At 43.0% G+C, this 23,418-nt stretch overlaps 1 protein-coding gene and 1 long non-coding RNA gene across 2 annotated transcripts in view; one reads left to right on the top strand and one right to left on the bottom strand.

Moving 5' to 3' along the window:
* Window positions 1-23,418, bottom strand: part of LOC148147481 (uncharacterized) — a 127,066-nt gene that overhangs the window by 64,972 nt on the left and 38,676 nt on the right. The gene's annotated exons all lie outside the window — the stretch shown is intronic.
* On the top strand, window positions 10,530-11,468 carry LOC122556984 (uncharacterized). Its single transcript, XM_087995128.1, has one exon. The coding sequence runs from the start codon at window positions 10,530-10,532 to the stop codon at window positions 11,466-11,468; it is 939 nt and encodes a 312-aa protein (XP_087851254.1).

Raw genomic sequence — 23,418 nt, 5'->3', positions numbered from 1 at the left:
TGCCTGAAAGCACTTTACAACCAAACAATGTATTTTCTGAAATGAAAATAGAGAATGCTGGAAGTAGTCCTTGGTGAGTAAAACTTCATTCTAATAACTTTTCATGAATACCAGAAGGTGATTTTTGGGCTGTCACCATTCTTATAATGCAGGAAACTTGGTGACTCATTTGTACAAAGCATGTTTCCACACAGCAGTGTTTTGATAATGACGAGTTAACTTGTTTTTTTTTTGTCTATGTAAGTCTCTCAGAATGAGGATGTGACTTTTTCAGAGCAGGGATGTACACACTGAGTCTTTTAACTTGAGAAGGCTGTTGCACTGGAGCTACCTTGCTGTTTGGACCGACATCCTGCTCTTACTGTCTGCTATAGGAAGGATTTATTGATTGACAATTAGTATAAGACACCTTCCATGGCCTGAAGTGGAACTGAAATCCAGAGGATCTGGCCCACAGGCTTGGACACCACCACTACACCATATGACCAATTTTAGCAGGATCTATTTTTAACAATGTAGGTTTGGAGGGTGGCCAAGGTTTTGGAGAGAGTGCAAAGCTGATTTACTAAATTTAATCAATCATTCCTTGCAATGTGCGAAGGTAAGGGCCTTGTGGCATTATCACCAGAGTATGTATCCAGAGACGCAGGGGGTTTGAACCCTGGTTCAAATCCCACCAAGGCAGATGGTGGAATTTGAAATCAATTTTTTAAAATCTGGAGATAAGAGTCTAATGATGGCCATACATCAATTGTCTGGGGGAGGTGGGGGGAAACACTGGATAGATAAGGTGAATGGCAGGTGTCTTTTCTCTAGGGTAGGGGGATTTCAAGACTAAGTGGCATATCTTTAAATGAGAGGAAAAAGATTTTTAAAAGGACATGAGGGGCAACTTTTTTTACAGAGACTGATTCATGTGTGGAATAAACTTCCAGAGGAAGTGGTGTTGCAGGTACGGTTACAACGTTTAAAAGACATTTGTATAAGTACATGAATAAGAAAGGTATGGAGGGATATGGGCCAAGCGCAGACAAAATGCTGGATGTCTTGAAATGCATAGAAGTGGATAAATCGCCAGGACCTGATCAAGTGTACCCTAGAACTCTGTGGGAAGCTAGTTTAAGAAAGGTGGTAAGGACAAGCCAGGAAACTATAGACCAGTGAGCCTGACGTCACTGGTGGGCAAGTTGTTGGAGGGAATCCTGAGGGACAGGATGTATATGTATTTGGAAAGGCAAGCACTGATTAGGGATAGTCAACTTGGCTTTGTGTGTGGGAAATCATGTGTGACAAACTTGATTGAGTTTTTTGAAGTAACAAAGAGGATTGATGAGGGCAGAGTGGTAAATGTGATCTATATGGACTTCAGTAAGGCGTGCAACAAGGTTCCCCATGGGAGACTGATTAGCAAGATTAGATCTCACAGAATACAGTGAGAACTAGCCATTTGGATACAGAACTGGCTCAAAGATAGAAGACAGAAGGTGGTGGTGGAAGGTTGTTTTTCAGACTGGAGGCCTGTGACCAGTGGAGTGCCACAAGGATCAGTGCAGGGTCCACTACTTTTTGTCATTTATATAAATGATTTGGATGTGAGCATAAGAAGTATAGTTGGTAAGTTTGCAGATGACACCAATATTGGAAGTGTAGTGGACAGCAAAGAAAGTTACATCAGATGACAATGGGATCTTGATCAGATAGGCCAATGTACTGAGAAGTGGCAGATGGAGTTTAATTCAGATAAATGCGAGGTGCTGCATTTTTGGAAAGCAAATCTTAGCAGGACTTATACACTTAATGGTAAGGTCCTAGGGAGTGTTGCTGATAGGACAGGATAGTGAAGAAGGTGTTTGGTATCCTTTCTTTTATTGGTCAGAGTATTGAGTACAGGAGTTGGGACGTCATGTTGCGGCTGTACAGGACATTGGTTAGGCCACTGTTGGAATATTGCGTGCAATTCTGGTCTCCTTCCTATCGGACGGATGTTGTGAAACTTGAAAGGGTTCAGAAAAGATTTACAAGGATGTTTTCATGGTTGGAAGATTTGAGCTATAGGGAGAGGCTGAACAGGCTGGGGCTGTTTTCGCTGGAGCGTTGGAGGCTGAGGGGTGACCTTATAGAGGTTTACAAAATAATGAGGTGCATGGATAGGTTAAATGGGCAAAGTATTTTCCCTGGGGTAGGGGAGCCCAGAACTAGAGGGCATAGGTTTAGGGTGAGAAGGGAAAAGAGACCTAAGGGTCAACTTTTTCATGCAGAGGGTGGTGCGTGTATGGAATGAGCTGCCAGAGGAAGGTACGGAGGCTAGTACACTTGCAACATTTAAAAGGCATTTGGATGTGTATATGAATAGGAAAGGTTTGGAGGGATATGGACCGCATGCTGGCAGGTGGGACTAGATTGGGTTGGGATATCTGGTTGGCATGGACGAGTTGGATGGAAGGGTCTGTTTCCATGCTGTATATCTCTATGGCTATGACTTTATGAGATGGGACTAGTTTAGTTTGGGATAATAGTTGGCATGGACTGGTTGGACCGAAGGGTCTGTTTCTGTGCTGTACATCCCTATGACGATAACTCTATGAGATGGGACTAGTTTAGTTTGGGATAATGGTTGGCATGGACTGGTTGGACCGAAGGGTCTGTTTCCATGCTGTATGACTATGAGTTTATGACTAATGTCTTTTAGGGAAGGAAACTGCTGTCCTTACCTGATCTGGCCTCTATGTGACCCCAGACCACAGTGAGATGCTGGACTCTGTCCTCTGGACAATTAAGGATGGCAATAAATGTGGGCCTGACCAGCAACACCCATATCTCATGAGTAAATAAACAAATGTGGTGGTGAGTTGCCTTTTTGAACTGTTACAGTTCATGTAGTATAGAGATAGCCAGAGTGCTGTTAGGAAGGGAATTCCAGGATTTTGGCCCAGTAACAGTGAAGGAATGGTGATATAATTCCAAGTTAAGTTGATGTGTGACTTGCATAGTCTGAATTATAAAAATACATCCTTAATTTTATCATTAACTGATCAAAAGAGACATAGACATTACAAAAATTCTCCTTTCTAGATTGACCAGTTCCATGTTATTAATTATGATGATCTTGTGAAGTAAAGCTCAGGCAGAGTTTTGTAGTTATTTTCTAGAACATCCTCACCATCAGTAACAAAAGGATCTTTAGTAATTCCAATTAAAAGGGAAGTGGTTTTAGTTTCCTGTCTTATAATCTCTAAATCGTAACCATGAACTCACTGACACAACAAATTCCTAACAGCAATTCCATTTCATCCAGTGTTTGCTTTGCCAATCTCACAGGGCTGGAAAAAAGAAAGACTTGCATTTCTGTAGCACCTTTCATTGCCCCAGGATGTGCCAATGTGCTTTACAGCTGATGACATGCATTTTGAAGTGTAGTCATAACTGAAATATGGGAAACACAGCAGCCAATTAGCACACAGCAAGTTCCCCAAAATAGCAATGTGATAACGAGCCGGGTAATTTCATTTTCATGATATTGGCTCACAAGACCATAAGAAATAGGAGCGGATAAAAAGGCCATTTAGCCCATTGAGTCTGGTCCACCATTCTATGAGATCATGGCTGATCTGATAACCTTTGATTCCACTTTCCACCAATTTCCCTGTGGCTCTTGATTCTCTTACTGATTCAAAGTCTGCATATTTCAGCCTTAAATATACTTAATAACCCAACATGACAGCCAACTGTGATAAAGAATTCAGGGAGAAACATTATTCCATGTCAGTAATGAGAACATTCTTGCTCTTCTTCAGATAGTGCTATGAAATAGTTTACATTCACAATAGGGCAGGCGATTCTTGGTTTAACATCTGACCTGGAATATGGCGCCCTCCAGGGAGCAGCACTCCCTTGGTCGGGACTAAAGTATTAGTTTTTACTTGGTCTCTTGTTCTCTGGTGGGATTTGAACTTGATTTCTGATTCCCTCTTTTGAAGTAATTTCTAGAATAATTCCTCAGGGTCTCTGTTAAATGCTCAGTTGTTTTTGGTGTGACTCATCTTTTTGTCATATCCCTTCACTTTCTTTTCTTTCAGTCTAAATGTTCTTTTAATCCTCGTGATCCCTCTGCTATTTTGACCATTACATCTTCTCTCTTTTCTTTTTATTGATGTTTTCCCTTATATTGGCTTTCTCTCATGAGTAGTCATATTCTTTCTCACACAAACACAGAGAACGCTGGGGAAGCTCAACAGGTTGTGGCAGCCTCTGCAGAAAGAGAAACAGAGTTAATGTTTTGAGGCCAGTATGACACTTGCTCAAAACTGAGTTCTGAAGAGTTCACTGAATCTCACTCTCATGTCACGTCTTTCTCATCAGCTCTGATCCTCAGGACTTTTGTGTTTTCCCTTGCATTCTCTCCCCTCAAAGTTCTTAGATTGATTGTCTTGATTTTTCTCTTATTTGCTCTCCCTCCGAGTGACTCGGTGACATTCTCTCTATCGTCTCTTTCTTTCTCTCTCTCTGGCACCCCCCTTTCCCCCTCCCCCACAATGAGGCATGAGGCAGTTTTGTAATACCAGGGCAGCTGTGACATCACAAGGTGATGTCAAATGTATCTGAAACGCTGCAGTTTGTCTTTGAATTTCTACTTTGCTCTTCACCATTTCTTTACTCTTCTTGTTGCCCATGCGACATGTTCTATCATCAGAAGCTTTTCTCACTGGGACAAACAGTTCGTATGTTCCAGAAAAGAAGGCTGGGTAGAAAGATTATTGCCATTCCATGTGACAGTGTGGACTTGTGTGCTGAGTGAGTGGATGTACAAGTGAGTGAGTTTGTAAGTGTGTGTAAGTGAATGTGAGAAATTGAGTGAGAGTGACTGTTTGAGTGTATGCGAGTGTATATTTGCAGGTGGGCACCAGTGTAGTTGTGTATTTATGAATGTGTGTATGTGTATGCATTTGTGAGTGAGTGAATGAGTATATGTGAGTGTGAATATGTTTACATATATCAGTGAGTGAATATGAGTTTGTGAGTTAAGGTGTGAATATATGTGTGTACATGACTAGGTATGTGAGAGTGAGTTGTGTGTGTGTGGGCATGATTATTTGTAGCAGTGAGCTTATACATGAGTTTATTTAACTCTTCATTTCTCCAATTTATCCCTGAGCCCAATGCAGACTGCATTGTCTTACTAGAGAAAGGAGAGCTCCATGTGGCAATGGTGGTGCCATAGTGTACTGGCAACAACGTTACAAGGAAACATACCAGTGCACTCCAAAGTGCAGCATTGGAAGTTGAGAAACATACTGTAAAGGTGCCAGAGATGTGCCATGAGAGTGGCATGAGAGCAGTTTACTTCTACACTCTGGAGTTTAGAAGGATGAGAGGTAGCTCAGCAGTTAGCATTGCTGCCTCGCAGTGCCAGGGACCCGGCTCGATTCCAGTCTCGGGCGAATGTCTGTGTGGAGTTTGCACATTCTCCCTGTGTCTGTGTGGGTTTCCTTCCACCCAATCCAAAGACATGCAGATTAGGTGAAGTGGCTATGGTAAATTGCCCATAGTGTTCGGGGATGTGTAGTTTAGGTGCATTAGTCAGGGGAAATGTAGATTAATAGGGTAGGGGAATAGGTCTGGGTGCGATACTCTTCAGAGGGTCGGTGTGGACTTGTTGGGCCACACTGTAGGGATTCGACGATACAATTGAGGGCCATAAGATGCTAAAGGGATTGAGAAAATCGACATACAGCAGATGTTTCCTCATTCCTCAACCTAGAGACAAGAGGTCATTGTTTGAGGATAAGGGGTAGCAGGTTTAAAACGTCCTAAATCTGACGTACTGATGTGTGAGATTGGGAAGAGCAATAGCAGCCTGTATGAACGAGGAGTGTAGGTGGTCATGGCCCTGAGATGTTGGGTGAAGTTGGAGGCTCAGTGGACCAAGTGGTGAGCTGCAGTCACCAGGTGTTGGCTCAGACTTCCAGCTCAGGAATTGTCATTATCTAGTCTCTATCAGGCAGGTAAAGGAATGGGAAACAACATGCCAAAGAGGTGAGATTAGGTACTAAAATATGCAAATACAAGCAAATGGGTGTAAATTAATGCAAATATTTTACTAGAGAAATTCTCACCTTGCCATTGAAAGCTCATTGTTGAGAATCTAATTTTCCCAACTGACTCTTCTGTGTGTATGTGTGTTTGTGAGCGAGCGTGCGTGTGTAAAAGTGAGCATGTGTATATACATAATATATATATTTTATGTGTGTGTATCTTTGAGTATGTGAGTGTGAACCTGTGAGTGTGTATATCTATCTGTGTGTATCTGTGAGTGTGTATGGAATGCTGGATGACTTGAGAAATTGGGGGTTTGGTTAAGAAAAAGAAAGAAGCATATGTCAGGAAGAATGACCAGGATAATCAGGTGACTCCTTAGAAGAGTATAAAGGCAGCAGGAGTATATTTAAGAAGGAAATCAAGAGGGCAAAAAGGGGACAAGAGATAGCTTTGGCAAATAGGATTAAAGAGAATTCAAAGAGTTTTTACAAATACTTAAGGACAAAAGGGTAACTATGGAGAGAATAGGGCCCCTCAAAGATCAGCATGGTGGCCTTTGTGTGGAGCCACAGGAGATGGGGGAGATACTAAATGAGTGTGCATGAGTGTTTACTGTGGAAAAGGACATGGAATACATAAAATGTGGGGAAATAGGTGGTGACATCTTGAAAAATGTCCATGTTAAGTGCTGGATGGCTTGAAACGTATAAAAGTGAATAAATCCCCAGGACCTGATCAAGTATACCCTAGAACTCTATGGGAAGCTAGGAAAGTGATTTGTGAGCCCCCCTGCTGAGATATTTGTATCATCAATAGTCACAGGTGAGGTGATGGAAGACTGGTGGTTGGCTAACCTTTTAAAAAGGTGATAAGGACAAGCCAGGGAATCAAAGACGAGTGAGCTTGACTTCGGTGGTGGGCAAGTTGTTGGAGGGATTCGTGTGGGAGAGGATTTACATGTATTTGGGAAGGCAAGGACTGATTAGGGATAGTCAACATGGGTTTGTGCATGGAAAATCATGTCTCACAAACTTAATTGAGTTTTTTGAAGAAGTAACAAAGAGGATTGATGAGGGCAGAGTAGTGGACGTGATCTGCATGGGCTTCAGTAACGTATTCGACAAGGTTCCTCATGGGAGACTGGTTAGCAAGGTTAGATGTAATGGAATACAGGGAGAACTTGTTAAGTGTGTACAAGAAAATTTTCTGATTCAGTATGTGGAGGTACCTACTAGAGAAGGTGCAAAACGTGAACTACTCTTGGGAAATAAGGCACGGCAGGTGACTGAGGTGTCAGTGGGGGAGCACTTTGGGGCCAGCGACCATAATTCTATTAGTTTTAAAATAGTGATGGAAAAGGATAGACCAGATCTAAATGTTGAAGTTCTAAATTGGAGGAAGGCTAATTTTGACGGTATTAGGCAAGAACTTTCAACAGCTGATTGGGAGCAGATGTTCGCAGGTAAAGGGACGGCTGGAAAATGGAAAGCCTTCAGAAATGAGATGACAAGAGTCCAGAGACAGTATAGTCAGTTATGTTGAAAGGAAAGGCTGGTAGGTGTAGGGAATGTTGGATGACTAGAGAAATTGAGGATTTGGTTAAGAAAAGGAAGGACGCATATGTCAGGTATAGACAGGATAGATTGAGTGAATCCTTAGAAGAGAATAAAGGCAGTAGGAGAATACTTAAGAGGGAAATCAGGAAAGCAAAAAGGGGATATCAGATAGCTTTAGCAAATAGGGTTAAGGAGAATCCAAAGGGTTTTTACATATATATTATGGACAAAAGGGTAACTAGGGAGAGAATAGAGCCCCTCAAAGATCAGCAGGGTGGTCTATGTGTGGAGTCGCAGAAGACGGGGAGATATTAAATGTGTATTTTGCATCAGTGTTTACGTGGAAAAGGACATGGAAGATATAGAATGTGGGGAGATAGATGGTGACATCTTGAAAAATGTCCATATTACAGAGGAGGAAGTGCTGGAACACATAAAAGTGGGTATATCCTCAGGACCTATTCAGGTGTATCCTAGAATTCTGTGAGAAGCTGGGGAAGTGGTTGCTGGGCCTCTTGCTGAGATATTTATATTATTGATAGTCACAGGTGAGGTGCCGGAAGACTGGAGGTTGGCTAACATGGTGCCAGTACTTAAGAAAGGGGGTAAGGACAAGCCAGGAAATTATAGACCAGTGAGCCTGACGTTGGTGGTGGGCAAGTTGTTGGAGGGGATTCTGAGGGACAGGATCTACATGTATTTGGAAAGGCAAGGACTGATTAGGGATAGTCAACAAGGCTTTGTGTATGGGAAATTATGTCTAACAAACTTGATTGAGTTTTTTGAAGAAGAGGATTGATGAGGGCAGAGCAGTAGATGTGATCTATATGGACTTCAGTAAGGCTTTCGACAAAGTTTCCCATGGGAGACAGGTTAGCAAGGTTTGACCTTACGGAATACAGGGAGAACTAGCCAGTTGGATATAGAACTGGCTCAAAGGTAGAAGACAGAGGGTGGTGGTGGAAGGTTGTTTTTCAGACTGGAGGCCTGTGACCAGTGGAGTGCCATAAGGATCGGTGCTGGATACATTACTTTTCATCATTTATATAAATGATTTGGATGTGAGCATAAGAGGTATAGTTGGTAAGTTTGCAGATGACACCAAAATTGGAGGTGTAGTGGACAGCGAAGAAGGTTACCTCAGATTACAACAGGATCTTGATCAGATGGGCGATTGGGCTGAGGAGTGGCAGATGGAGTTTAATTTAGATAAATGCATGGTGCTGCATTTTAGAAAGGCAAATCATGGCAGGACTTATACATAGAATGGTAAGGTCCTAGGAAGTGTTGCTGAACAAAGAGACCTTGGAATTCAGGTCCATTGAAAGTGGAGTCACAGGTGGATATGATAGTGAAGAAGGTGTTTGGTATGCTTTCCTTTATTGGTCAGTGTATTGAGTACAGGAGTTGAGAGGTCATGTTGCAGCTGTACAGGACATTGGGGTTAGGCCACTGTTGGAATATTGCATGCAATTCTGGTCTCCTTCCTATTGGAAATTGTTCTGAAACTGGAAAGGGTTCAGAAAAGATTTACAAGGATGTTGGCAGGGTCGGAGGATTTTAGCTATAGGGAGAGGCTGAACAGGCTGGGACTGTTTTCCCTGGAGCATCGGAGGCTGAAGGATGACCTTATAGAAGTTTACAAGATCATGAGGGGCATGGATAGGATAAATAGACAAAGACTTTTCCCTGGTGTGGGGTAGTCCAGAACTAGAGGGCATAGGTTTAGGGTGAGAGGGGAAGGATATAAAAGAGACCTCAGGGGCAACTTTTTCAAGCAGAAGTTGGTGCGTGTATGGAATGAGCTGCCAGAGGAAGTGGTGGAGGCTGGTACAATTGCAACATTTAAAAGGCATCTGATGGGTATATGAACAGGAAGGATTTGGAGTGATATGAATTGTGTGCTGGCAAGAGGGACTAGATTAGGTTAAGATATCTGGTTGCATGGACAAGTTGGACCGAAGGGTCTGTTTCCGTGCGGTACATCTCTATGACTCTCTGACTCTATGTGCATCTGTGAACGTGTATATCTGTGACTGTTTATGTATCTGTCTTTGAATGTAAGTGTGTATCTGTGTGTGTATTTATGAATGTATATCTGTATGTGTGTGTATGTCTGTGAGTAGATGTGTGATTCTGTGAATGTTGTGTGTTTTAATCTGATGTGCGTATTTGCGAGTGTGTATCGGTGTACGTATGTATCTGTCATATATGTGTGTGTATCTGTGAACACGTGTATCTGTGAGTGTGTCTGTGTGTACCCGTGAACATGCATGTGTGTCTGTGTCTATCTGTGAGTGTGTGTGTATCCTTGAGTGTACCTGTGTATTTCTGTGAATGCGTGTGTATCAGTAAGTGCAGGTGTGTACCTGTGAACATGCATGTGTATCTGTTTGTCTATCTGTGTGTGTACGTGTGTACCTGTGTGTGTCAGCGAGTGTGTATGTGTGTACCTGTGATTATGTGTTTATGTCTGTTTGTGTATCTGTGAGTGAGTGTGTGAATGAGGACAGTATTTGTTCTGCTGAAGTAGGAGAAAGTGAGGTCTGCAGATGCTGGAGATCAAAGTTGAAACTTTATTGCTGGAACAGCACAGCAGGTCAGGCAGCATCCAGGGAACAGGAGATTCGACGTTTCGGGCACAGGCCCTTCTTCAGGATTCCTGAAGAAGGGCCTGTGCCCGAAACGTCGAATCTCCTGTTCCCTGGATGCTGCCTGACCTGCTGTGCTGTTCCAGCAATAAAGTTTCAACCTCAATTCTGCTGAAGTACACTTTATAGTTGAACAGTCGCACTGGTACTCCCATCTGAGGTGGCCATATGAACCTGTGTATACTGATATAGTATTTGCAGTGATGAGAAACTGTGGCCTTTCACGAAAATGTTGCCTGTTTATGAGTAAATATTTCAATTTGACAATTGTTCCTAGTGCTACTGAATGGAACTGCTAGCCACCAACATTAAGCAGTGCTTTAGTGGTATTCAGACCTTCATTGACCACCTTTGGCTACCTTGTAGATCTAAATTTAACCCCAGGAAATCTCGGCCACGCCGCCATGCTCCTGTTACTTCTTTTTACTTATTGGATTATGACCGGAGGATTGCTGAGATGGGTATAGAACATGAGCCTCCCGCTTTCCAAATCATTGGGCAGAAATTGACATTTAAGAAAGGAAGATGGACAGCTCAGTCCTGTAATGGTATCTTTACATCCAGCCAGCCCGACCTGCTGAAGAATGTCAGAGAAAAGAACCGAGTGCTCCAAGACCAGAATAATATCCTGCAGCTGAAGTTGGAATTGGTGATGGACATGTTGACTGAAAGTACCGCTGGCCTTCTACTGATGGAAGAGGAGGAGGAAGAGACAGAGGGAAAGGAAAAGGAGAAGAAGGAGGAGGAGGAAGAGGAGGAGGAGGCAGAAGAAGAGCTTGAAGAACTGGAGATGAAAACATGTCCAAAGAAACTTCCAAAACCGATAAGTGCTTATGATTTGGAATCAAGCGACTATGAATATGATGAGGAGCTGTTGACATCCCAATGGAGGAACAGATACTCCATGCCTACTCTTTCATTTGATGATGAAAGTGAGTATTCAGAGGAAGTGGTTTACACCAAGAGGCCTCAAGACAAACCCAAAGTTTGCCCGATGAAGCGTGCAGCTCGGGCGAAAGCGAGATCACGTGCAAACATCCGCCAGAGTTCAGGGGCCAGGAGCTTGTTACCACCCAAGACCAGGTCCTCCTCAAAGGTTTGCAAACTTGAGCTGGAACCAGAACCAAAGCCCAAGACTTGTCCGAGACGCAAACCTAAACCCAAACCCAAATCCGTGAGGCAAACAGATGGAGTTTGCCCCATGAAAAAGGGGTCAAAGATCTGAGTGCCTCTTCCTTTCGCGATGAATGATCAGTGTGGAGCATCTGCTGGTGACAATTCCTTTAAAATGTTGATGATTTGCTGGTGACAGAATAAAGATATGACAATACTGATTGTTGTTTTCTGGTTTTACCCAAAAAAGGCCAATTTTGGAGGATGTTAAAATCACACAGGTGACCAGATCAAATTGATCTGTTCATTGGTGTCATCTTCTTCTCAGAGAGTTATGGGACAGGATATAGATCTCCACCTCTTTCCGGTGCTGCTCTCAAACACTCCCCATCAGTTAACTGAAACTGTATCCACCATTCTATTTATCACCTACATTTGTCATCGATTCTCCTCCCATGCCTGTTACTGTTACTGTCTACCATATACTCAAATGGTGTAACTCAAGTATGTATCTTTCGCTTTTTGATGCTATGCAATAATTTCCATTTGGTTTATAAGCCAAAAGATTAGTTTATTCTACTTTTTCTTCATTTCTTTTACTTGACGAATGTCTGTTTATTATTAAAACAAGATCTGCATCATTGTGTGCTCCTATGTCAATGAGAAATTATCTCATTAAAAAACAACAGTTATCTATCAAGCCCAATTTCAGTCTGGGAACTGACCAGTAAGAAACACAGTTGGAATTGCTCCATGATTTCATTTTGTTTATAATTTCGTATTGCCTCTTTTGGCTCTGCAATGTGTATAGCATCATCCATGAAGTTCAAGATTTTTATATTGAAACTCTGAATGTTGCAGCTGGAAGTATATAGTTTTGAGGACATAGCACATTTCCAGCTGACTTCTCTTTTGTTTGGGAACTGGTTTGACAAGCCTGATCACTACTACTTGTTTCCAATACAGATTCTGAATTATCTTCTCATCATTTCCATTAATTTTTAGATAGGGTAGACAGTGAGAAATAATTTGTGCTGACAGGAGCATCAGTAACCAGGAGACACGGATTGAAAATAATTGTTCAAAACTAAAATGCAGCAAGCGAAAGAGAAGAATTGTTTTCCTCCAATGGGTTGTTGCAATTCAGAATGTGTTGTTAGGAAGGATGATGAAATCAGACTCAATGATAACTTTCAAATGGGGAATGGATAAAAATTCATAAAGGACAAAAATTGTAGAGCTTTGGGGAAAGACAAGGGCCAATGGGATTAATTTGATTATCCTTTACAGTCACAAGTGTCTGAATGCCCTTCCTCTGTGGTCTAAAGTTTAATAATCAACTTGAAATAGAACCATACAACAGTTATAGCATAGGAGGAGGCCATTTTGCCCGTTATGTCTTTACTCACTCTCTCAAAGAAGAATTCACCTAGAATCACTCACCTGGCCCGATACAACCATAAGACCTACAAGCAGAATTAAGCAATCCAGCTCAACGAGTCTGCTCTGCCATTTGATCATGACTGATTTGTTTCTCAATCCCATTCTCCTGCTTTATCCTCATTACTCTTGATTCTCTTATTAATCAATAAACTATCTATCTCTGTCTTAAAGGCACACAATGATTTGGCTTCCACAGCCCCCTGTGGCAATCAAGTTCCACAGATTCACCATCCTCTGGCTGAAGAAATTCCTCCTCATCTCAGTTCTAAATGGTGTGCGTTTTACTCTGAGGCTGTGCTCTGGGATCCTAGTCTTTGTTATTAGTGGAAACATCTTTTCTACATGCACTCTATCCAGGCCCCTCGGTATTACGTAGGTTCCAATAAGATCCCCCTCATCCTTTTAAACTCCATTGATTACAGACCCAGAGTCCTCAACCGCTCCTCTTGTGACAAGCTTTTTATCCTTGCTATCATTCTCCAACGCCAGCACATCTTTCCTGAGATGCACGGTCCGAAACTGCTCACAACATTTCAAATGCAGTCTGCCCAGGGCTTTACACAGCATCAGCAGTGCATCCCTGCTCTTACATTCTAGTCCTCTCAAAATGAATGCTAACATTACATTTGCCTTCCTAACTGAATCTGCGTGTTAATCTTAAGAGAATCCTGAACCAGGAATCCCAGGTCCTTTTTTACTTCGATTTCTGAAGCCGTTTCCCATTTAGAAAATCTTCTATGCTTCTATTCTTTCTACCAAAGTGCACAATCTCTCACATTCCCACATTGTATCCCATCTGCCAGTCTCTTTGCCCACTCTCCTTGCCTATCCAAGTCCTTCTGCAGCTTCCCCGCTTCTCAACACTACCTGTCCCTCCACCTATCTTTGCTTCATTCAAATCGTTAATGCATAACAGGAATAGTCACGGTTCGAACACTGACCCCTGGGGAAATCCACTAGGCACCAACTGACGTGATGAAAAAGGTCCCTTCATCCTCACTCTCTGCCTTCTGCCAGTCAGCCAATTCTCTATCCATGCCAGCACCTTGTCCCTAACACCATGGGTTCTTATTTAGCACCCTCCTGTGTAACACTTTATGAAAGGCTTTTTAGAAATCCAATAGATCACGTCCGCTGGCTCTCTTTTGTCTTACTGGCTCATTACGTCCAAAAGAATTCTAACAGATTTGCCAGGTGCGACCTCCCCTTCACAAAGCACTGCTGCCTCAGCCCTATTTTACCTGTACCACGGTGCAGTGGTCAGTATGTCCACCCTACAGTCCTTTCCCTCATCCATATAGCAAGTACTTCATATCTGTTGGACAAGGTCAAACGCTGAGGCTCCTCCAATGCTAATTTCAGGATCCCTCTGCCTGCCTCACTTGTACTGACACCCTCCTGACCACTAGTCGAATTTGACATACTTAGAGCCATAGAAATGTACAGCATGGAAACAGACCCTTCAGTCCAACTCGTCCATGCTGACCAAATATTCTAAATTAATCTAGTCCCATTTGCCAGCATTTGGCCCATATCCTTCTAAACAGTTCCCCTTCATTTACCCAATCAAAAGTGTGGTGCTGGAAAAGCACAGCTGGTCAGGCAGCCTCCGAGGAGCAGGAGAATCGACGTTTTGGGCATAAGCTCTCGATTCCTGATGAAAGGCGTATGCCCAAAACGTCGATTCTCCTGCTCCTCGGACACTGCCTGACCTGCTGTGCTTTTCCGGCACCACACTCTCGACTCTGATCTCCTCCATCTGTGGTTCTCACTTTCTCCTATTTGTATCCCCATCCAGATGCCTTTTAAATGTTATAAAAAGTGGTGGCTTCCACCACTTCCTCTGATAGCTCATTCCATGCCCACACTATCCTCTGCGTGAAAGATTTACCCCTTAGGTCCCTTTTAAATCTTTCCCCTCTCACCCTAGACCTATACCCTATAGTTCTGAACATCCTGACCCCAGGGAAAAGACTTTGTCAACTTACCATATTCATGCCCCTCATGATAATATAAACCTCTACAAGGTCATCCCTCAGCCTCCAATCACTCCAGGGAAAGCAGCCCCAGCCTATTCAGCCTCTCCCTACGGCTACCTGCAGAGTGTGACTTCTTCCTGAAACAAAGCATCCAGGTAACTCTCCATCCGTGATGTGTCACAGCATTTGAAACTCAAACTCCAGCTCATCAACTCTGAACTAGGGCTCCTCAAGAAACAAACACTTGCCACAGATGTGGTCACTTACATTGGGGACCCCCATCTTCCACATCATGCAATTACAGCACTTTGCCTGGCCCTCCATCTCCAAATTATTAATTTTGTTTTTATTTTTTATTTTCAAATTTCCTACTGGTATTTCATTTTTCACCTGTAAAATATTTCTCCAATTTACCTTTAACCTTAAAGCAACTTAGAATAGGTATTTGTCCTGCAAATGTTTATTTGACACATAATAATTTTGCTCCTTTTGAAAGCCTTGACCGACCCACTTTCTCAGGCTGTGCATTTTAGATCCTTATAAAAGAATGTTTCTATCCTGGCTCTAATGCTTCTGCCTTTTAGCCCTAGTTCTAACTCATTTTTGAAAACATCCAATGTGTTGGCCTCAACCATGTTCAGAGGGATATTTGGAATCAAACACATTGATATGAGTCTGGCGTCACATGTCGGCAAGACTGGGTAAAGATGGCAGCATTAGTGAACCAGAAGCATTTTTTTAATGTAATTGATAATCATTTTATGGTCCTCATGACTAAGATCAGCTTTTAATTCCAGATTTTTTTATATTAACTGAATTCTACTGCAATGGAATTTGAATCTGTGACTCTGGAGCATTATTCTGGGCCTCGGGAGTACAACTACACCACCATCTCCCCCAAAATGAAAACTAACGAAGAGGGAGTTGTGACAAGAAGAGTCACAAGGCAGAATAAAACGAATGAGTCTGGAACTTGGATTTGGAGATTCAACTCTTCCAATATTTAATATGTGTGTAGGTTCATGGCTTAAAAAAATTTAAATCTTTAAGTAGAAAAATGTTTATGTCCCCATGAAAGGGATGGACAAATCCTAATGGTCAAACACAAACATTTGAAGAACAGTGAATGAGCTTTCAGGGGCTGCACTGCAGTGTTTTATTGACAGAACAATATCACCATCTGCTGGTGGGATGCTGCCTTGTCTTAACAAAATAAAACACTTGAACAGCTCGCAACTCTATTACATAGGAACAGGAGGAGGCCATTCAGCCCATCTTCAATCTTGTTACACAGGAAATAGGAGAAGATTTGAGCCCCTAACTCTAATACACGGATCAGGAAAAGATCATTCAATCTCGTTTCTTAGGAACAAAATGATGTCACTCAGTATCTCAATACTGTTACAGGAACAGGAGGATACCATAAAACTCTTCAACCTGGTTATATAGGAACAGGAGAGGTAATCAAGAGCAGTTTGAGGTCATAGGCCCTTTAAACCTTGCTACATAGAAACAAGAGGAGGCCAAAAATCTATTTATCACTTTTGTCTATTTAACAGCATATTTGTCTGTCTGTCTATTTATCTATGTGTCTGTCTAACTACCTATTTATCTGTCTAACAATTTAACTACCTCTATCTATCTGACTAACTATTTAACTACAATATATAATCGAGTAATAGTCAATTTTTTTTTACTACTTTTAAGATTAAATTTATGATGTCGACTATTACATCGATACTACCTTTCAGGGGCTGAAATTCATGCTACAGTCCAAAATACCGTATCATTAGCAAAAGCTCAATTGATGTCTAAATGAATAAAGAAATAAAACACAACGCATTACGGTGATTCTGAAAATGCGGAGCAGAGCACAACAGCCATCAGACTGATTCTTAAATGTTAATCTGTTATCTGTGAAGAACTAGGATCTGCTTTTACATGAGATATATAGGAAATTCCAGACATTTTATCCAAAAATATGAGGTCGACCTTTACATGAGAACGACTATTACTCGAGTAAATATGGTACCTCTATCTACCTGACTGTCTATTTAACTACTTCTCTATCCGTCAGTCTGTCCTTGTCTCTATCTCTCTGTTACAATATGTAACTTTATTCCAGTTGGACCAAGAATCTCCTGATGTTGATATTGCAAATGCCATGTGGTTGGGTGATTTACTGCATTGATGCTAAATTGGCTCAGGGCAACTGTCACATCCAGTAAAACAAAAGGACTGTATGTGGAAGTCTGCATTGTGCAAGCAATCAATTCCTTACCTTTTCAGATTATTGTAAATTCACCACTTTTTTAAGGAAGGGAGTGCTGATGGATTTTAAGGCAGGAAAATAATGCCCGAGGGAACAGAGCATTAGATCAAGGAGAGGAAACAAGGAGAACTCTGATAGGCATAAAGAGAGAATTGTATTTATATAGCCCCTTGTGCAGTGTACAGTGCTTTTACAGCCAATAACATAACTTTTGAATGTGGTTTTTGCTGTTATGTAGGAGATATGGAGTCCACATTTGCACACAGTAAGCTGCCACAGGCAGTGATATTATATTAACTAGACAATCTGTTCTTTATTTTTGACGCTAGAAATAAATGAATGTGGGTCAAATATTGCGTTGGATACTAGGAAGCATTGCACCCGTTCCCCTTTGAAATGGAGATGGAGGATCTTCCACTAGCATCTCATCCAAAAAACAGAACTTCCAGCAGTGCGGTGGTCCCTCAGGATCAGAGAGAGTGATCAATTGTCTTTGAGCTCAAACCTCTGTAATGGAGCTCCAGACCCCGTGCTCCTGAGGGGCGAGAGTGCCACCCACTGAACCATGCCCGTTTTTCTCAAGTTAGAGAGAACACAAAAAAACACAGGATAATCTCCTACTGTTTCAGGCAATTCCAATTTTGGTCTACCTCCTGTCTACTACCAGCTGAAATACTGTGTGACCCACAGAATGCAGCTAAAGGAAATGTGTGGTGCCTCCTAAAAGCAGCTCAGGGCCTGAAGGAGGATTACACCTGAAACGTCAACTTCTCCACCTCCTGATGCTGCCTGTTTTGCTGTGTTCTTCCAGCCTCCTGCCTTTCTACTTTGGATTCCAGCATCTGCAGTTTTTTTCTCTCTTTAACAGGACAGCAACATCAATGACAGTAGTGGCAACGCTGGAACATAACGTCATGCTCCTTGAACCTCATCCACCTGTTTGGACTTCCTGTGGTCTCCGTGCACTGTACGCAGGAGAAGCACAGGCTCCTTGGATCTCTTGTTGTAAGGTTGGAACCAGCCAGAGTATGAAGAATCCATTGACAGCACCTCTGCAATCGTAGGCAAGAAAGAAAGATTTACATTCCCATAGTGCCTAAAACACTCTGCAACCAATGAGCTACTTTTGCAGCATAGCAGCTGTTGCAATGTTGGGAAATATGACAGCCCACAGCAGGATTCTATGCTTTTATGAATAACAAGGCAGTAACGGCAGGATTGCCAGTATTTTTAATTATGCTGATTGAGAGAATAAACATTGGTGCCACTAGGTTGGGGAAAGAGGGGTTTGGGGGTAGAGGATGTTGAATTTCCCTGCTCTTCTTTGAACTATGGTCTTGGGGTGGCACAGTGCCTCAGTGGTTAGCACTGTTACCTCACAGCACCAGGGACCTGGGTTCGATTCCAGCCTTGGGCAGCTGTCTGTGTGCAGTTTGCACACTCTCCCTGCATCCGCATGGGTTTCCTCCGGGTGCTCTGGTTTCCAAAGAGGTGCAGGCTAGGTGGATTGGCCATGCTAAAGTACCCATAGTGTCCACGAATGTGTAGGTTAGGTGGATTAGCCATGGGAAATGCAGGGTTACAGGAATAGTGTCGAGGGCTGGATCTGGGTAGGATGCTCTTCAGAGAGGTAGTGTGAACTTGATGGGCTGAATGGCCTGCTTCCACACTGTAGGGATTTGATGATTAACAATGTGATAATGGCCAGATCATCCATATTTGTAGTGATACTGATTGAGGTACTAAATATTGGCCCACAAGGTGGAGGTGGGAAGCATGGGGGAGGGGCAGAGGGGGTAGAATTTCCTCGTTGTTCTTTGAATAATGGCCTGGGGGTAATTTGTATCCAGCGAGTGGGGGACGCCTTTTTCAGGAGGGAAGGGTGTTGGGAAGGGGTGGCTGGATTTGGTCCCATATACAGAGTTTAATTTCTAATCAAATTGTCTAGATTTTAGACAGTTTCCAGTCTGAGATTTCCATAGGGAAAAGAAGGGGACCCCTGCGAACTCTGGCTATCCCAGAGTGACCTGGATGTGTGTCCTCGGGCGCATGTAGCCTGTTGGGAATTGACGCTTCCTGCGACAGGATGTGGGTTAGACAGGAGTCAAGCACAAAATAAAACAAATAACCCTGTTCGGAGGAGGGAGGAGAGCAAGAAACATCAGCCTCTACTGAGAACAATTTGCAGGCACAAGTGGAGTGCAACAGAGCAAAGGGCGAAAAATATGGGCTGAAAGAGAGAAATCGCAAACCTGAAGTGAAACACAATCTGATTGGAAATCTCACTGAGCAACAGCAAGTTGCATTTATACAGCACCTTTAATACAACAAAGTGAAAGTCACCAAATGTTACTGATTGTATTTCTTGACTGCAGGATTTTTATCTATTGGTTGCCCAAACCATCTGCCTATTGGTGTGGTCTACATCCACACACAACCACACATACATACATATTTACACACACATATAAACATATAGAAACGCATATACACCTGTACACGCACACACACGTTTACACATATATAAACACATAAACAAACATGTACACCCATGCGTGCGCACGTGCATACACACACACATACTCCTTCATTCACCAATTACAGACCAAACAGAGTCTTGGATACCTAGTCATTAATGATTAATCAAGAAAAGCCTCTTCATCCACCTCCAACGTGTATTATAGCAAAAGAAAACAGCAGAGCAAGGCAATGAGTAAGGTGCATAACTATTTGTACACCCAATGGTTTTTCTCCAAGATTTCAAGAAGATGGATCGTCAATTTCTGGAGATTCCAGGACAATCCTGGAGACCTGATAACCCTAACAGAATACCCCAAGCGTTTCACGGCAGCATTACAAAACAAACAGTGAAGCACACATGAGGAAAGGAAAGCTCAGGCCAAGAGGAGCATTCTTAAAAATGAGTCAAGAGATAACAAGGTGGAGGGCGTTAGAGAGGAAATGCCAGAACTTAAGACCCAACTCATTGAAGGTCGGCACCCAGTAGTGGACTGATTAAAAAAACAACTTTCTCAAGAGGCCGGAATACAAGGAACATTGGGCTGGAGAGAATGATGTAGTCATGCAAGGCCAATGAGGCTGCAGAGGGATTTATAAGAAGATTGGGAATTTTAAGATTGAGATATTGCTTGACTGGGAGACAGGCGAGGTAGGAGAACAGTCTTTCTCTGAGACAGACCTAGTAGTGGTTTGGACAATGCCAAGTTTACAGAGAGTAAGCTGTTGGGGACCAGCCAGCAGTGATCTGAAAGACCCGAGTCTGGAATTAATAGAATCATAGAATTCTTCCAGTGTGAAAACTGGTCATTCAACCCATTGAGTCCATATGGATGCTCAATAGAGCGTCCCACCCAGACTGCCTACACCCCCTATACTATCCTTGTAAACCTGCATTTTCCACGGTCAATTCACCTGACCTGCACATCTTTGGACTGTGTGAGGAAACCAGAGCATCAGGAGGAAACCCACGCAGACACAGGGAGAATGTGCAAACTCCACACAGGCAGAAATGAGGGCAGAATCAAACCTGGGTCACATGGAGGTAGTCCTGGTGATCGGAAGCTCCTCTTGGGATTAGATATGCCAAATCTGGTTCAGCCCCAGGCATCAGACAGTCATGGAGCAATATTCTTTCCGAATATTTAATCGGAGAGAATTTCTGATGGTCGATAATTGAAAGGCAGCAGAGAAGTCGAGAACAGTCATAGTGAGAGGACTATCAGACAGAATTCCCATTCTGGGAATGGGACCCTGACAATGTGGACACTACTGGGCCTCACCCTGTAGCTTGCCATCACACAAAAACTGAAATATTTGGAATGGAACAGCTGCTGATTGACCTCAGTCATGTCCACTATCTGATTACTGATGGCAGGAGCAGGGGACAGAATCACAGAATCCCCACAGTGTGGAAACAGGCCCTTTGGCCCAACAAGTCCACACCGACCCTCTGAAGAGTAACCCACCCAGACCCTTTCCCCTACCCTATTACTCTACAGTTACCCCTGATTTATGCAGGTAGACTACACATCCCAGAACACTATGGGCTATTTAGCATGGCCAATTCACCTAACCTGCACATCTTTGGACGATGGGAGGAAACCAAAGCACCCGGAGGGGACCCATACAGACGTGGGGAGAATGTGCAAACTCCATATAGACAGTCACTTGAGGCTGGAATTGAACCTGAGTCCTTGGCTCTGTGAGGCAGCAAGGCTAACCACTGAGCCACTGGGTGCAGTGGGGGCAGGTCATGGGCAGCAACGATCCGGTTTTAAGGGCTGGGGGCAGTAATTGGTGAGGTAATCATTCCCTTCAGCCTCAGATGGAGGAGCAGTGCAGGGGCCAGTGAGACAGGAGCAGCTCCCTGGCTCCTGATCCTGCTGTACAGACACCTCACTGGAGGTTCTGCTGGAGGCAGTGACCGATACATGCAAACATCCTGCTCCCCCACCATCGACAACACAGAAAATCCGTGAGGTTCACCCAGACCAATAAGATCAGCAGCAGAGGAACAGAGTGTGTCAATCACTTTGCTGGATCTGGCAAAGCTAGTCCAAAGATGGGTGTGGATGGTACATCTGCTGGTCAGTAAGAAAATGCAAAAGGAGGAAGGCATCCTGCTGGGATGGATGAGATTTCCTAACCATGGGGGAGGTAGACGTGCATAGATCAGAGCCTTGGTGCCATTAGGCTTGAGTCTGGAGTGTACAGACTGAGGAGTTGGAGATCGATGCTACCTTTCTCCATCCTGGTTCTTCTGTTTCTGCTGATGGAGGTGATTGGATGCACATTCCCTTCGAATAAACACTCTGGACAATGGGAAGACATAAAACTTGTGTGTGCACTTTGGAAAGCAGGTTTAACAGACTAATATCCATACATTGAATTAATTAGCAAAAGAAATTTTGGAGATTTTCCAGGGTCTAATTGTAAACCTACAGCTTAACACAAATACCAGTTTCCACTTCTCCACTTACCCCACCCAGCAGCCAACTCCCCAATGGTGAAGAACATCATTTCTTTATTTTGTGGGGCCATCGAGTGTTCAATTGGCTCTTGCAGATATGTTCACCCTGAAGAAGTTTGGCTTTTCTCTCTGACAGGGTTTCCATTTCAGTTTGTTCACTTTCTACCTCCCTCCCAATGTAGGATGAGGGATTGCTCTGGACCTCTGTTAAAAATGTATAAAAATATTTTTTTCCAACACCTCTTGGTTCTGAAAAGAGTCATATCAGATTCAAAACTGCGTTCCAGTTTCCACAGATGCTGCAGAACTTGCAGACTTTCTCCAGCAATCTCCCATGTTTGTTACAGCACTATCCTGCCAATGTTTCTGCTCCACCTCACTATTGTTGTCTCAGGGGAGGAGGAGAAGTTATGACTCCAATTGTAACCTGATGTAGTTAAAGGCCCAGAGAGGTGTAGTAAAGGCTGCAAGAAAGATACCTGTAGTGCATGGGCCACTAGTCTGCCCCTAACAATATAGACTTCTTTTTCTTTCTCCCTTGTGTGCTCATCCAAATGCAGCGCATTTTAAATGCAACATGATTCCCCTCAACCATTCTCACCATGGTAGAGAGTTCCACATTCTCACCACTCTCTAGGGAAAGTGTTTTTTTCTGAATTCTCTATCTGATGATTATGAACGAATAACGTATTGACTCTCCATCAAGTGAAAATCAAACTCAAGTCTGGACTATCCCACCAACTTCAGTAGAGTCACCAGCTAAACTCCTTTGATATTTCCCACAACAGCGAGTCACAACTTCAAATCGTTTCCGATCAGCTGTCGAGCTCTTTGGTCAGGGGTTAATTTTAATTGTGGTGACAGTTCCTCAGCTCTGGGAAAGCTGCCCAATGCCTAATAGACTAATACCCATATGTTGAATGAGGCAGAAAAAGAAATTTCAGAGATTCCTCAGGGTCTTATTGTAAATCTATAATTTAGCACAAACACCAGGTTCCACCGTTCCCATTCTGCATTCCTTCCCTGCCCAGCAGCCAACTCCCCATTGTGAAGAATCTCAGTTCCTTTGTTTTTAAATAAATCAAATTCAAAATAAAAACTGCCCATTTAGGGGCATGGTAACGAAAAACTAAAACCAAAAGGAAAAGCTAGGGGGAGACTAAGAATGCAGCTTTTTTTAAAAAAAGGATAAACCCAATTAGCAATTAACTAAATTGCTCAGATAATGAATAAAATTACTGCCTCACCACAGGGCTCAGTGGGTGGCATGGTGGCTCAGTGGTTAACGCTGCTAGCTCTCAGCTTTAAGGCCTTGGATTTGAATCCAGCCTTGGGTGACTGCCTGCGTGGAGTTTGCATGTTCTCCCTGTGTCTGTGT

Source organism: Chiloscyllium plagiosum, unplaced genomic scaffold (assembly GCF_037043375.1).
Source record: "Chiloscyllium plagiosum isolate Xiang-an unplaced genomic scaffold, Cpla_swu_hap1 HiC_scaffold_16, whole genome shotgun sequence".
In the NCBI taxonomy this organism is placed as follows: domain Eukaryota; kingdom Metazoa; phylum Chordata; class Chondrichthyes; order Orectolobiformes; family Hemiscylliidae; genus Chiloscyllium; species Chiloscyllium plagiosum.
This window is presented reverse-complemented; position numbering and strand designations above follow the sequence as displayed.

What these genes read in the sequence shown, in the direction of transcription:
- LOC122556984 (XM_087995128.1), top strand. Translation starts at nt 10,530, where the DNA reads ATGGAACTGCTAGCCACCAACATTAAGCAGTGCTTTAGTGGTATTCAG.